General features: G+C 37.9%; 1 protein-coding gene across 6 annotated transcripts in view; it reads right to left on the bottom strand.

Annotated features, from left to right (window-relative positions):
* The window catches only part of dlgap1a (discs, large (Drosophila) homolog-associated protein 1a), a 138,207-nt gene that overhangs the window by 40,522 nt on the left and 83,215 nt on the right, over positions 1–14,470 (bottom strand). For 5 of the 6 annotated variants that reach the window (XR_007180786.1, XM_048162941.1, XM_048162944.1 and 2 more), the window contains exon 3: positions 4,318–5,382. Coding sequence is in view for 5 of the 6 variants with exons in the window: in XM_048162941.1 (XP_048018898.1) it covers positions 4,318–5,310 (993 nt within the window). In the remaining variant the exon portion in view is untranslated. The remainder of the gene's footprint in view (positions 1–4,317; positions 5,383–14,470) is intronic. The other variant, XM_048162945.1, reaches the window with a different exon arrangement.

Here is a 14,470-nt window from a genome sequence, read left to right as displayed (position 1 = left end):
ACAAGTGAGCCTCATAGAAGTCATAAAACGTGATGTTCAAGGAAATCCCTTACATGGACAAAGGCATTCAGCTATAGCAGAATAAAAAGCAGATAGAGATGTTTTGACTAATGAAATGTGAAGATAATAAACATACGACGGTTTATCTGTGTTCTTCTACACATCTCGGGTATTTTCATAAGAATAAAGGATATTTATAATGCAATGCTAATTGACAGCCTTTGTCACTGTATAGAATACTATAAAATAATATAATTCTGTATAAATCTGTGATTTGAAGCCACATCAGATCACAATAAAGGACATTATTCCAAAAACTTGACTCTGACATTATGAAGTAAGTTTGGAGTAAAACTGTATCGCTTTCTCAATCACAATTTTTATCAGAAAAATCGCAATTTGTCCCCCCCCCCCAAAACATGCAGCCCTACTAACCACCATCCTAAATAATACCATTGATGAGACCATTGAGAAGAGCAGCTGCATATCATCTCAAATGTTGAAAAACATGATCAAAGCAAGGGTTATTTTGCTAGCATTATCGCACAGCTAACAACTGAACTCGAATGATCTGCTTTACCTGCCATGCTCTCAGCTTCCTTAGTGCTTACCATATTTGGGCATTCCTGTGAACGCACAAAATGATTGACAGGCAGAAAGGGCCTCAAAGTGTTCTGACTGGCAAGCCAAACGATCTGACTGTGGTGAGACGTCATAGAAACAGGTGCCATTCTATAAAAATCACTTATTGCACTTTAAATATAAGGATGTAATGAATTTTAAAACTGAAAGAACTGATAATTGAAAACCCTACACTGATTGATCACTATTGTAAATACTGGGGGTAAGTCCCCCTCACTGTCTATGTTCGTAATAGACCTGCTTTAATTTACTTCATTACAAAGCAAACATAAGAGCTTAGGAGCTGATGCACACACACAGATGTACAAAACCTCAAATACAAAAAGTATAAAACCCTAAATTTCTGTTTGAAGTCCACAAAATCAAAATAATTCTAACTTGATATTGACAAACTCGCTGAATGTCTAAGAATCTTTCCACAAACCTTTAGAACAAGAACTGCATAGTGCGATGCCCTGTCACTCACGGTTACTATGGCAACTGGCGTCCAGATTTAGCCCTGAAGAAAGATGCCAATTATTCTTTGTATTGACAGAGCATGATAGAGAACATGTGAGACATCCTGCCAGCTCAATTTAGCTTCTGAATTAGTATGGGCTACCCACGTGCAAACTCTGATTCATGGTCCTCTGCAGGTGGTCTTAAGATCTTTTCTAGTTCCCTCATTTAATGCATGTATAACGTAACGGTTTACCTCATTTGTCTGTTCACTCAGACTTTGAGGACTGTGTAGCCTTACATACAAAAGGAATAGGAACAACTTTAAATAATATCAGTTGCACTGAGTTCCCTTTCACTCCAACTTATATGTTCTCTCAAACAATCTATATTTAAGCAATATCATAGTGCTGCTATACGGAGTATCAGTACTAGAGTTGCTCGATTATGGAAAAACTCATAATCACAATTTTTTTTTGGTCAATATTGAAATCACGATTATTAATCAACGATATAGTCTTTTTTCAGATATAGTATTTTTAGATATCAGTAAAATTTCACAATTATCGATAGGCTATTTCAACAAAAACTAATACTAGGTTAACTAATGTAGCTAAACAAAAAGTCCTCAAAACTGTTACAAAAGGCAAGTAAACAGCCAGCAATATAATAAGAACAAATAAACTAACGACAAACAAAATGGACAAATAAATACAACAGAACATAAATACTAATTAAATAAACAGTGCTTTAAATTATTCAGGAAGATGTACTAACAGTGGTATTCAGTTAAGTAATAGCCTACAACAGAAACTAAATAATCCAATGTAAAAACAACACTGCATAGTCTTCACTGTATACAATAAATATAGATTAATCCTTATTAAAGCTACACAAGTTATTCATTCAAGAGCAGTAAGTGATATCTTTTTCATTTGTCGTTTGTTTAACATTAAAGACAGGCTGAAGCAGTAATATTGGGCTGTTGTCACTTTAAGACTGAATGCACAGATCCAATATACTGTTACACATGCATTTTCTTTCTCAACTGTTTACATTCACTTTAGACATAACTGACTGTGTTTACAGTTGTTAGGCTGCATAGATTAGGTCAGCCGGAACAGGGAACACTTCCCATAACACCTGATGTACTCGCTACATCATAAGAAGAATGGCGTCTACGCTAATATTAGTCTCTCTCTGGTTATCCCAAGGTTTGCCGCAGCCTGCCAGATCCAGGCCGTATCCAGATGAGATGAAGGACCTGCGCCTAAACATGGCGATAAGGCAGCCCTGACGTTTCAACTAAACCATCCCCTGTGAAGGCCTCCTTCCCTTTCTTTTCCTTATGTATAGATAAAACGTTGTCAAAATTATTCCAGTTTCAGTTAAAGGTATTTGTTTTTTTTTTTCCCCAGTAGGAAAGGTGTCATTTAAGCGGCCCCTAAAGTAATAATTACCAATTTTTACAACGGAAGTGATTCAATCAAAAAACTAACTTTAGCTCGATAATAATTTTCCTATTGTCACTGTGAAGCTGCTTTGAAACAATATGTATTGTGAAAAGTGCTATATAAATGAAGATGACTTGACTTGACTTTACAACGATACTTGCCAAAACAGTATTTTGACATTTTTGTGTGTAGGCTATTTGACCGTTTAGGCGCGAATCCGATGCCCATAGTATACTTTGCTTATGCACATTCTGCTCTGTTTCTGAGCTCACACACAAAAATCTTGTTTTCACAATCGTCGGAAACCGAAATCAAAAATCAATTAAGATTAATCGGACAGCCCTAATCAGTACAACACTGATTGTGTGGTATTCTTGTCCTATCAACTGCTGTCATGAACAATTCACTTGCCTGTTGAGGACCCTGGGGGTAGCTGTTTGGGTTAGGGTTAGGGTTAATTTAAATTCTGAAACTGAAATGAATCTGAACTGAATTTAATTCAATTTAGTTTATGTATTCCAGGTTAAATATTTTATATATTTCATTATATTTAATAAATGAATTCATTTGGACCAGGGTGAACAAACACTTCCTTTGCCAGAATGTATAAGACCTATGTTTTGAATTTCTATGAATTGCAGTTCAGTAAATTCTTCTTGTCATTCCAATTCAAATTACAATTCAACTTCCTATGGTATGTGGCCAATTTAAAATCATGAATGGAAAGGGAGCAAATTCTTCAATTCTGAAACTTTGCTGCACATGGTATAAGCTAAGGTAGTATGCTAATCGGCTAAGAGTATGCTACACTAGGACCTAATTGTTCATGACACCAGTGGCCAGTCGCATAAACATAACCACTACGTTAAGACTGTATTAAGGATTAGTCTGACCAACAAGCAGGTTTTCATGTGTAATCAGTTTTAAAAGGTTAGATCACCCAAAAATGAAAATTCTGTCATTAATTTCTCACCCTCATGTCGTTCCAAACCCTTTGGAACACAAATGAAGAATTAAAGCCTAAATTCAATCTGCTCATCATATAAAGTGATCGTGTCTCTTCAGAAAATTTGGACTAAACCACTCAATTCATATGGATTAGTTTTACGATCTCTTTATGAGCTTTTTGAAGTGTCTAAGTGGTAGTTGCGTAGCTGTCAATAGAGGGTCAGAAGGCTCTCAGATTTCATCAAAACGATCATCATTTGTATTGAGAAGAAGAACGAAAGTCTTAGTATCTCTATCTCATTAACTTTTCAAATTCAAATTAGACCAATCTACTTTTTTGTGTAACTGACATACAAAAAAGTTATGACCAGTCTTAAAGGAAAAAAAAGCTTGTAAGACTAGTCTAAGCAGTTTATGCCACCAGCCACAGATCTAATTGATGTATAAAGACTATTGTCTTCATATGGATCAACAAGAACATTGCTCAGTCAGGCAGATCCATCCTATCCCACCACCTACACAGACACATACACACAAACACACACATAGCCCAATAAAATAAGAACTTTCTGGAAAACATTGGTAAAAAAATGTGATTTTCAGGTTTAGAGAGGGAAATAATACCAGTCAGAGATTGAATGGATCCAAACAGATGCTTGTCAGCTAAACAGAAAGTAAGGCAGCTAGTGGGTTGCACTTACTTCTCGGCAGAACTCAAATCAAAACTGGAGGCTCTCTCCAGTGGTGGAGGAGGAAGAGGAGGGGTGGTGGAAAGGTGGAGGTGGGTTAGGCGAGCATGTGGGTGTAGGGGAGAATCGAAAGGCTTTTTGCATACCTGCAAGAATTGGCATGAGCGCTCCTGCTGACAAGCCTCTGCTTTCACTAGAGCCTTATCTACATTTACCGAGGCCTTCTGGTAGACTTGACGTGCTCTGCTCACCGTGAGAGAGGACGACCACGAGCTCTTCTTCACGAGCTGTGAAGCGTCCACGCTCAGCGGGATGCTTGTGCACGTCGAGCACTTGCCCAAATCGTTGTTGCTGCGGGAGTTTTTAAGCGCCTGGTCATTGATGGTGTTGTAGGCCTCCAGGAAGTACTGTGACTGTGACTTATCCGGATGACGGCCCATGGTCATGACGCCTGGTGGTCCATGGTGAAACAGGCAGGCCTCACGCTCCAAGTCATCCGAGCTCCAGTAGCCAGAAGGTGGCGTCCGGTTCTTGGGCTCAGCCGACTTGCAGCGCTCTCGGCTCTTGCTGCGCTTGCGGTGCCGGATAGCAGGGGGTTCTCCATCGGGGCTGGCCTTGCCTCCGTTGATGCTGCCCTTGCCGTGGCCATGACCGTGGTGTGGGCCCTCTAATGAGTGGGACTTGGTAAAGAGCTTCTGAACGGAGTGCACCAGGTGCCGGATTCGGCCAGGGCTGTCGCTCCGTTGCTCCAAGGCTGCGGCGGCACGCTTGTACTGTAGTGTGTGATAGCCGTCCCGAGGCACTGGGAGTTGCCGGTCGAACTGATCCAGCAGGGCGATGGGGAGACGCTGTTGGCCCTTGTTGGCTGGAACCCCTCCCCCGGTGTAAGGAACCACAGCGGTCTCATCCTTCAGCTCATGCTGAGAGCTGTAGTGTCGGCGGGGGAAGGTCCCATAAGGCACCACGCAGTCAGGCTGGTAGGGGCTTCTCTGGGAGTAGTAAGAATGGTCGACTGGGTGGGGGCTGTCGATCTGGCTGATGAGGTAGGGCTTGTGGTCCAAGTGGTGACCCATGGAGTCCAAAGAGGGGTCACAGGTCACCATGTGGTGGTGGCTGCGGCTGCTGGATAAGCCTTTCATCACAGAGATGGAATCATCCAGAGAGAGTAGGAGGCATCCACTCGCAGTACGGCTCCAAAGTGGCCTGACAGTCTGCAGGGAATACATAGAAAGACATAAATGACCATGAGTACACTGTGGGAATGTTTTCATGTTTTTTGTTCTGTGGGTCAACGACAGGATGCTCATTTTTGTTTGTCCAGATCTATGAATTTATTCAGAAATACACATATAATTTAACGTTAAATATTAATAATACATTTTTACATAATTACATAATACATATTTGACTTTTTAATGACAAGGCCAGGTTAGTTCAAGTTCTAAAATTCAGTGCAATTAATTTATGTATGAATTACTTTTTTACCTTGAAAACATTTAAAAAATAATAATAATAATAAAAAAAAATAAAAAAATCTTTTAAGACGTTACACTCACATGTATTTCATGTATAAGACAATGGTGTTAAAGGGTTAGTTCACCCAAAAATGAAAGTTATGTCATTAATTACTCACCCTCTTGTCGTTCCACACCCGTTCATCTTGGGAACACAGATTAAGATATTTTTGATGAAATCTGATGGTTCAGTGAGGCCTCTATTGCCAGCAAGATAATTAACACTTTCAATGCCCAGAAAGCTAACAAATCTTTCTACACGAGGCTTCGGTACGTCATAAGTGTTTCGAAATTTCAATAGTTCATGTGACTTTGGTAGTTTGATATGCGATCCTAACCACTGATTTGAAACAAAAGATCTGTAAAGCTCCGAAGCAGTGTTTTGAAATCGACCATCACTAGATATTGTTGAAAAGTCATTATTTTGTTCTTTTGGTGCACAAAAAGTATTCTCGTCGCTTTATAATATTAAGGTTGAACCGCTATACTCAAATGAACTGTTTTAAATATGTTTTTATTACCTTTCTGGGCATATGAAAGTGTAAATGATCTTGCTGGCAATGGAGGCCTCACTGAGCCATTGGATTTAATCAAAATTAATTTGTGTTCTGAAGATGAACAAAAGTCTTACAGGTGTAGAACGACATGAATTAATGACCTAATTTTCATTTTTGGGTGAACTAACCCTTTAAGTTTTTGAAACGTATAAAACCAACATTAATAAAAAGAATGTGTTCTAAAGTATTTTTGAAAAAGATTGTCCTTTTCTTTATCTTTGATTCTGATATCAGCAAAAACTGTTGAATAAATGGTCTTGTTCCTGTTTTATGCAAAGTGGAACCACAACCACTTTACATAAAACAATATGTACCATAACCCAACCAAGCAGAGCTGATCTGATCAAATACCCTGTTAGTTCAATGAACATCTGTGTCTGACATTACCCAGCAACAGTCAAGCTTTCAAAATGCTTTTTTGTCTGACAGTACTTGAAAGGATTATTCAAGGCTGAGAAGTCTTGACATACTTTTCTGCTCTTCTCAGAGGGAGGGGAAGAAAGCTAAAATTCAGATGATAGACAGACAATGTAAAATGGAAAGTAGTATTGAGAATCACAATGAAGTTGCCTTCTGGCATATTCAAGAGGAACTACATAGATCCTTTGGAGCTCTTTGGAGTTGACTTAGGCCTATGCATTTTAAAAACTTTTTTTAAACTTTCAAACAAAGATTGCCAGCGATTTCAAACCATTACAGTTTTATTATAAAATATATATTAAAATATTTTATATAATATTATTTCATATATTAAAAATAATATTTTTTTTTATTTTAAATATTTATTTGTAAAATTATAAATAATACACACCAAATGACTTGCTACATCATCTGTACAACCCCTAGCATACCATTTTAATTTAATCCCTACTCACAACTACTTCCAGCTGCTCTCTGTCAGAATCATCAAGATCAGCGCAAGGTGAGCCTGATGGGACACAAGTTAGCACTATGCCTACTGGAGCACTGATTCAACATTAAGCTATTTCTCTTAAAACCACTGATTTGAGAAAATTTAGTTTCAAAGCTCAGGCTTTCATCAAGGCTCTTCTTGGAAAGCTCACACCCTGCAATTGCTTGCAATAAGTTCACAAAAATCAAAACTGATTGTGCTATTTTTCAGTCAGGCTATCTATTATTGTACGTAAAAATTAGCTGGGATAAACCCCTTCATCAGGTATGCGATGTGGCTGAATCACTCATGTGAACAACTTTGTCATTCCGATTTTGGTAAAAACGCTGGGCTTTTTGTAAGGCACACAGCCAAATGTGGCTAACTGCAGATGGTGAGCATATCCTCATTCAGCCACACTAATTGCGTGACGTTGGATATGAAGAAGAACATTTGTTCCAAGAAAGAGAGGGAGAGAGAGAGAGAGAGAGAGAGAGAGAGGGCAAGCAGAAGAGCAGCAGAGAGAGTGAGAAAGAGCCAACCCTGTTATTAGAGAGGTTATTATTGGGCCTTGTGACAGTCTAATGGGAGGGGGCTGTTGCAGCTAGGAGTGCAAAGCCACAGATCTCAAACACCTACATGCCACACATTCATATCACACACACACAAACAGGAAGAGAGGAGCTCATTTACAGTAAATCTTTAGACAGCCAATTGCAAAGCCACTGATTCAAACAGCACTGGGATTCACACTGGTAGTGTGAATGTTCTTCACAGTCATGCCAGCGTCATCCATCCTATTCATAACTTCAACCAGATACACATCATCCACAGTCCATGGTCTGTAACTATTAACTAACATGAACTAACCATGAGCAATACATTTGTTACTGTATTTGTTAATCTTTGTTAATGTTAGTTAATAAAAATACAGCTGTTCATAGTTTGTTCATTACTTCACAGTGAATTAACTCTTGATTTTAATAATGTATTAGTAAATGTTGAAATTATCATTAACAAAGATTAATAAATGCTGTAGAACTGCAGTTCATTATTAGTTCATGTTAACTAATGTTGTTAACTAATGAATTATATTAGTTAAAATAATTTTATTATAAAGTGTTACCCCATTTTCTAATATATCTCTAAATATAATTTATTGAATTTTCAGCAGTCTTCAGTGTCACATGATCCTTCGGAAAACATTCTAATATGCTGATTTGTTGCTCAAGAAACATTATTATTATCTGTGTGTGTGTGTGTGTGTGTGTGTGTGTGTCTGCATTCCACTGTTTGAGATAGAAACCCGATTCCAAAAAAGTTGGGACACTGTACAAATAAAAGTAAATGCAAAAAAAAGGAATGCAATAATTTACAAATCTCATAAACTTATATTTTATTCACAATAGAATATAGATAACATATCATATGTTGAAAGTGAGACATTTTGAAATGTCATGCCAAATATTGGCTTTGGATTTCATGACAGCTCATTCCAAAAAAGTTGGGACAGGTAGCAATAAGAGGCCGGAAAAGTTAAATGAACATATAAGGAACAGCTGGAGGACCAATTTGCAACTTATTAGGTCAATTGGCAACATGATTGGGTATAAAAAGAGCCTCTCAGAGTGGCAGTGTCTCTCAGAAGTCAAGATGGGCAGAGGATCACCAATTCCCCCAATGCTGTGGCAAAAAATAGTGAAGCAATATTAGAAAGGAGTTTCTCAGAGACAAATTGGAAAGAGTTTGAAGTTATTATCATTTACAGTGCATAATATCATCCAAAGATTCAGAGAATCTGGAACAATCTCTGTGCGTAAGGGTCAAGGCCGGAAAACCATACTGGATGCCCGTGATCTTCGGGCCTTTAGACGGCACTGCATCACATACAGGAATGCTACTGTAATGGAAATCACAACATGGGCTCAGGAATACTTCCAGAAAACATTGTTGGTGAACACAATCCACCGTGCCATTCGCCGTCGCCGGCTAAAACTCTATAGGTCAAAAAAAAAAGCCATATCTAAACATGATCCAAAAGCGCAGGCGTTTTCTCTGTGCCAAGGCTCATTTAAAATGGACTGTGGCAAAGTGGAAAACTGTTCTGTGGTCAGACGAATCAAAATTTGAAGTTCTTTGTGGAAAACTGGGATGCCATGTCATCTGGACTAAAGAGGACAAGGACAACCCAAGTTGTTATCAGCGCTCAGTTCAGAAGCCTGCATCTCTGATGGTATGGGGTTGCATGAGTGCGTGTGGCATGGGCAGCTTACACATCTGGAAAGGCACCATCAATGCTGAAAGGTATATCCAAGTTCTAGAACAACATATGCTCCCATCCAGACATCGTCTCTTTCAGGGAAGACCTTGCATTTTCCAACATGACAATGCCAGACCACATACTGCATCAATTACAACATCATGGCTGTGTAGAAGAAGGATCCGGGTACTGAAATGGCCAGCCTGCAGTCCAGATCTTTCACCCATAGAAAACATTTGGAGCATCATTAAGAGGAAGATGCGACAAAGAAGACCTAAGACAGTTGAGCAACTAGAAGCCTGTATTAGACAAGAATGGGACAACATTCCTGTTCCTAAACTTGAGCAACTTGTCTCCTCAGTCCCCAGACGTTTGCAGACTGTTATAAAAAGAAGAGGGGATGCCACACCGTGGTAAACATGGCCTTGTCCCAACTTTTTTGAGATGTGTTGATGCCATGAAATTTAAAATCAACTTATTTTCCCCTTAAAATGATACATTTGATATGTCAGAAGTTGTATTCTGAATAAAATATTGAAATTTGAAACTTCCACATCATTGTATCTGTTTTTATTCACAATTTGTACAGTGTCCCAACTTTTTTGGAATCAGGTTTGTATTTATCATACATTTCTATATGAATAAATAATCTATTTTTAATTCAAAACATTTTTCATATTTTATTTCTAATACATAACTACAATTTTAATTTGAATCTTTCTCTATAAGACTTATTTCACGGACCACATTTTTACAGTAGTAGTGTGGGATGTGAATAGATAATGTTGTCTTTAAGTTTTAACATTGCTGATATGTCTAAGTGTGTACTACAATTTTATTCCACAACCGAAAAAAAATAAATAAATTAAAATAAAAAAATAAGGCAGGAATGGTAATAGATTGACAAAAATGTAATATAGCCAACTATTCTGCTTGCCCCAAAAGTGTTGAGCTTGTTTTCCTAAAGGCCACCTTAAAGAGCACCTGCTTTTATCTCAGAAAAAAAGTTCTCAGCACTCAGTTCTGACTGAGCATGATATCGATAATAAAACCAATGCATACATGGTGCTCACTAAAACACTGTTTTAGTGTGATACTAGAGCAGTGCAAGTGCAAGTGTTCGCCTTGATGAGAAACAGCTCTATAATTGGCAGTTATTAATCACCACAATTTCATATCAACTCTGAAAATAGTGAACTAATGTATTATATTTGCCGCAAACATTCACAGATAATAGGAAAGCACTTTGCGGACCATCCCATAATGTGCCCTCATTCTACTGTACATATAAAAATGAAATATTAATGCTACACGCATCTTAATAAAGCCATTCCCCTCAGTCATCTCTGGAGAGACACCAAATGAGAAAAACTTAAAAGCTCCTGTAGCTCTTGTCCTGGAATTGCATTCCGTTTGCAAGGGAAATAGGTCATTTGTGACAGGTGGAGTGTGGATTGGCCATGATGTGATTCCCTGTAAAAGCTTTCTAATGGAGACTAACACCTGCCACCCACCTTCCCCTAATGCTACTGAATCCTACACTACCATTCATAAGACTGTGACGCCAATTCATTGTTCCCTCAGTGTGGGAAGAATCATGTGACTGGAGAATCATGTGACTGGAGTAATGATGCTGAAAATTCAGCTTTGCATCACAGGAATAAATTACATTTTAAAACAGTATGTTAAATTGTAGGTTTTTTTCTGTATTTTTGATCAGATAAATGCAGTCTTGGTGAGCATAAGTCTTCTTTCAAAAGCATTAACAAATCTTACTGACCCCAAACTTTTTGACGGTAGTGAATACACACACACACGTTTGTTTTTGTGAAATGTGGGGATATTCCATAGACGTAATGCTTTTTATACTGTACAAACTGTATTTTCTATCCCCCTACACTACCCCTACCCCTAAACCTACCCATCACAGGAAACTGTGCACAATTTTACTTTCTCACAAAAACTCATTCTGTATGATTTATAAGCCTTTATATATATATATATAAAATATGAAAGACAAAGATTCAGTAAAATTATCTCAAGAATAGACATGCAATGCCATGATATTGCAGTAAAAATTCTATATATGATAATATACTTGCATGTGTATTGAAACACAAAAAAGAACAGCATGACACATATCGCGACTCACTAAATCACAATAATACTGTGGAAATACTTAAGGGAACCTCTGTGATTCCACTGTCTTCTATAAGCATATGAGTGGAACTCGTGCAGGAAAGTGTGTTGGGCCATATTTTTATGGGTGACAAAAACTATATTTCATTACTGCAGTCTTGCATGGCAAAATGTCCATCTGTCTTTTTTGTGAGTATTAATGAGAGAGGTTACACAGCATGAGTAATTAGTCTCTGAGGGAAAAGGGTCATCTCACAGTGGCTGAACAGATGGAAAAAAAAGGAATATTTATATATATTTATATATATATATATATATATATATTATATATATATATATATATATATATATATATATATATATATATATATATATACACACACACACACACACACACACACACACACACACGCACACACACACAGAGATAGAGAGACTGGAATGGTAGAGCAAGATATATACAGTTATGAACTGTACAGTTTTGTTCACTCAAAGGTCATTTTACTACAGGCCATGAACATTCAATAGTAGAGTTAAAAGTAGAGTAGGCAATGTTTTTCATATAGACTTTTTTTTGTTATACTTGTCGAAATTCTCTTCCCATCCTGATAGCAATCAATAATAGAAGTGGTCTAAATATTACAAAAAAATGACATATATCTTCTGTGGAAGTCCTGGGATCAAAAAATGTTCATTCGGATGCTATGATACGATGTTCTACCTGCCTGTCAACATATGTATTTCCATACTTTCTCGTGCTCACGCAGAGTCACCCGTCATCGGTGCATCCCATGAGGCTATGCAGAGTTGTAGACAGACAGTCACCGAGAGCCACAAACCAAACAGAAGCTGCCTTATGCAGTTCCTCCTGAACCAAAACAACAAGCTTATGCTGTGTCTATGACATGTCATAATTACTGTAATTAAGAGATGGCAACCAGTGACATTCTACCCGGAGCTGTTCACATCCTCAGACTTATGCCGAATTGAATATGCAGCAGTCAGAGCTCTTTAAGTTGTTTACATTCATTATTATTGTAAGGTTGTGTGCTTTAAAACGTGAGGTAATTTAACGCAGTCTCTTGTGGCACTTTGCAGACTCTGCTCAGGCTGTGTGCGTTCATACGTTTTGAAGGAGGATGCGTGGATTTGGAGAGCGCTCTGAAGTGGGATCTTCAAAGCTTTCAAAGCTAGCTTGCTATTGCTAACGGCTCCAAAATTCCCTACTACAAAAATCATTCTCAGGATTTTGATCCTCCAAAACATGGGAGGATGGAGCCCTTTTTGAGTGAATCTCACAAACCCTTTCATACATAAATAAGCATATATAAATTACAATATATATATATTACAGTTATTCACAGAAATTTAATGAGGACCATTACTGAGAAGTGGAAAATGTGTTTAATTGTCATGAAAATAATGTCACAATAGACAAAACTTTTACGGTCTAAAAACAGGTTCCATGTTTCATATGCAAAATATAACATTTTTCATTTAATTTTGGGGTGAAATGAGATCTGCACATGTTTTGTGATTTATCCATTAATGAAGAAATTAGCACTACAGTTACTCCAAACAGTTTCAAGTATCTTGGTGATGCTTGAAATCACAGCTGACTCTGAGCTCTCGTACAGACAGCAGTTGTGACAGAATGGGAGTACTATGACGAATTGGTGTGTTTTCCCCCTGATTTATTGCTGTGGTTGTGGGCATCCACAAGCATATGGAGAGCTAACACTTTTCCCCCACTTTCCGAGCCATTATTTCCAGTGAGGAAATAATTACAACTTTGCATAAAGAATTCAGACCAACATCCATAATGTTTAAAGGGTTAGTTCACCCAAAAATGACAGAATTTTCATTAATTACACACCCTCATGTCGTTCCACACACATAGGACCTTTGTTCATCTTTGGAACACAAATGAAGATATTATTGACGACATCCGAGAGCTCTCTGACCCCTTCATAGGCATAGACAGCAATTTAATTACCACTTTCAAGGCCCAGAAAGATAGCACAGACATAGTTAAAATATTCCATGTGACTACAGTGGTTCAACTTAAATTTTATGAAGCGACGAGAATAATTTTTGTGCACAAAAACAAAAGAAAATTAACTTTATTCAACAATTTCTTCTCCTTCCTGTCATTATCCTATGCTGTTTACGTTGTAGAAACAGTGCAGTACTTCCAGGTTCTATGTCAGAACACCGACTGAGTATTGATCGATGCTGTACACGTGAGCAGCATGAGGCATGCGTGTGATGCTGACGCAGGAGCCGGCCAATAACGAGTCGGCATTCTGACGTAGAACACGGAAGCACCGCACTGAGTTTACAATATCAACTGCATAGGAGACTGACAGGGAAGAGAAGAAATTGTTGAATAAAATTATTATTTTTTATTTTCTCGTTGCTTCATAAAATTAAAGTTGAACCACTGTAGTCACATGACCTATTTTAACAATGACTTTGCAACCTTTCTGGGCCTTAAAAGTGGTAATTAAATTGCTGTCTATGGAGGGGTCAGAGAGCTCTCGGATTTCATCAAAAATATCTTAATTTGTGTTCCAAAGATGAACAAAGGTCTTATGGGTTTGGAACAACATGAGGGTGACACAGAGTGAAAAATACATAACGATGCAAAAAGGAACACTGACAACATGTCCACAGACAAGACAGGGCAGGTTACTTATGATATTAAACAAAGTCCCAGCTTTCAAATTCGAACAATAAAAACCGTTTTGTGGCTCTTTAATGTGTCGTGACAGATTGCTGTAGTGCCTCAGCTCATGCAGCTCGTGAACCGATCACCTCTTCCTACTAGCATCAAATAAATATGAATGAACATGAGAAGGAATGTTGTTTCAAAGAAAGACATCAGTACACACCATTTTTCAAGTTCAAGTCCACTGAGGTTAACCTTTCAACTCC

The sequence above is a fragment of the Megalobrama amblycephala genome, linkage group LG17 (genome assembly GCF_018812025.1).
Source record: "Megalobrama amblycephala isolate DHTTF-2021 linkage group LG17, ASM1881202v1, whole genome shotgun sequence".
NCBI lineage: Eukaryota > Metazoa > Chordata > Actinopteri > Cypriniformes > Xenocyprididae > Megalobrama > Megalobrama amblycephala.
The sequence above is the reverse complement of the archived record's forward strand: the minus strand, read 5'-3'. Positions and strand labels throughout refer to the sequence as shown.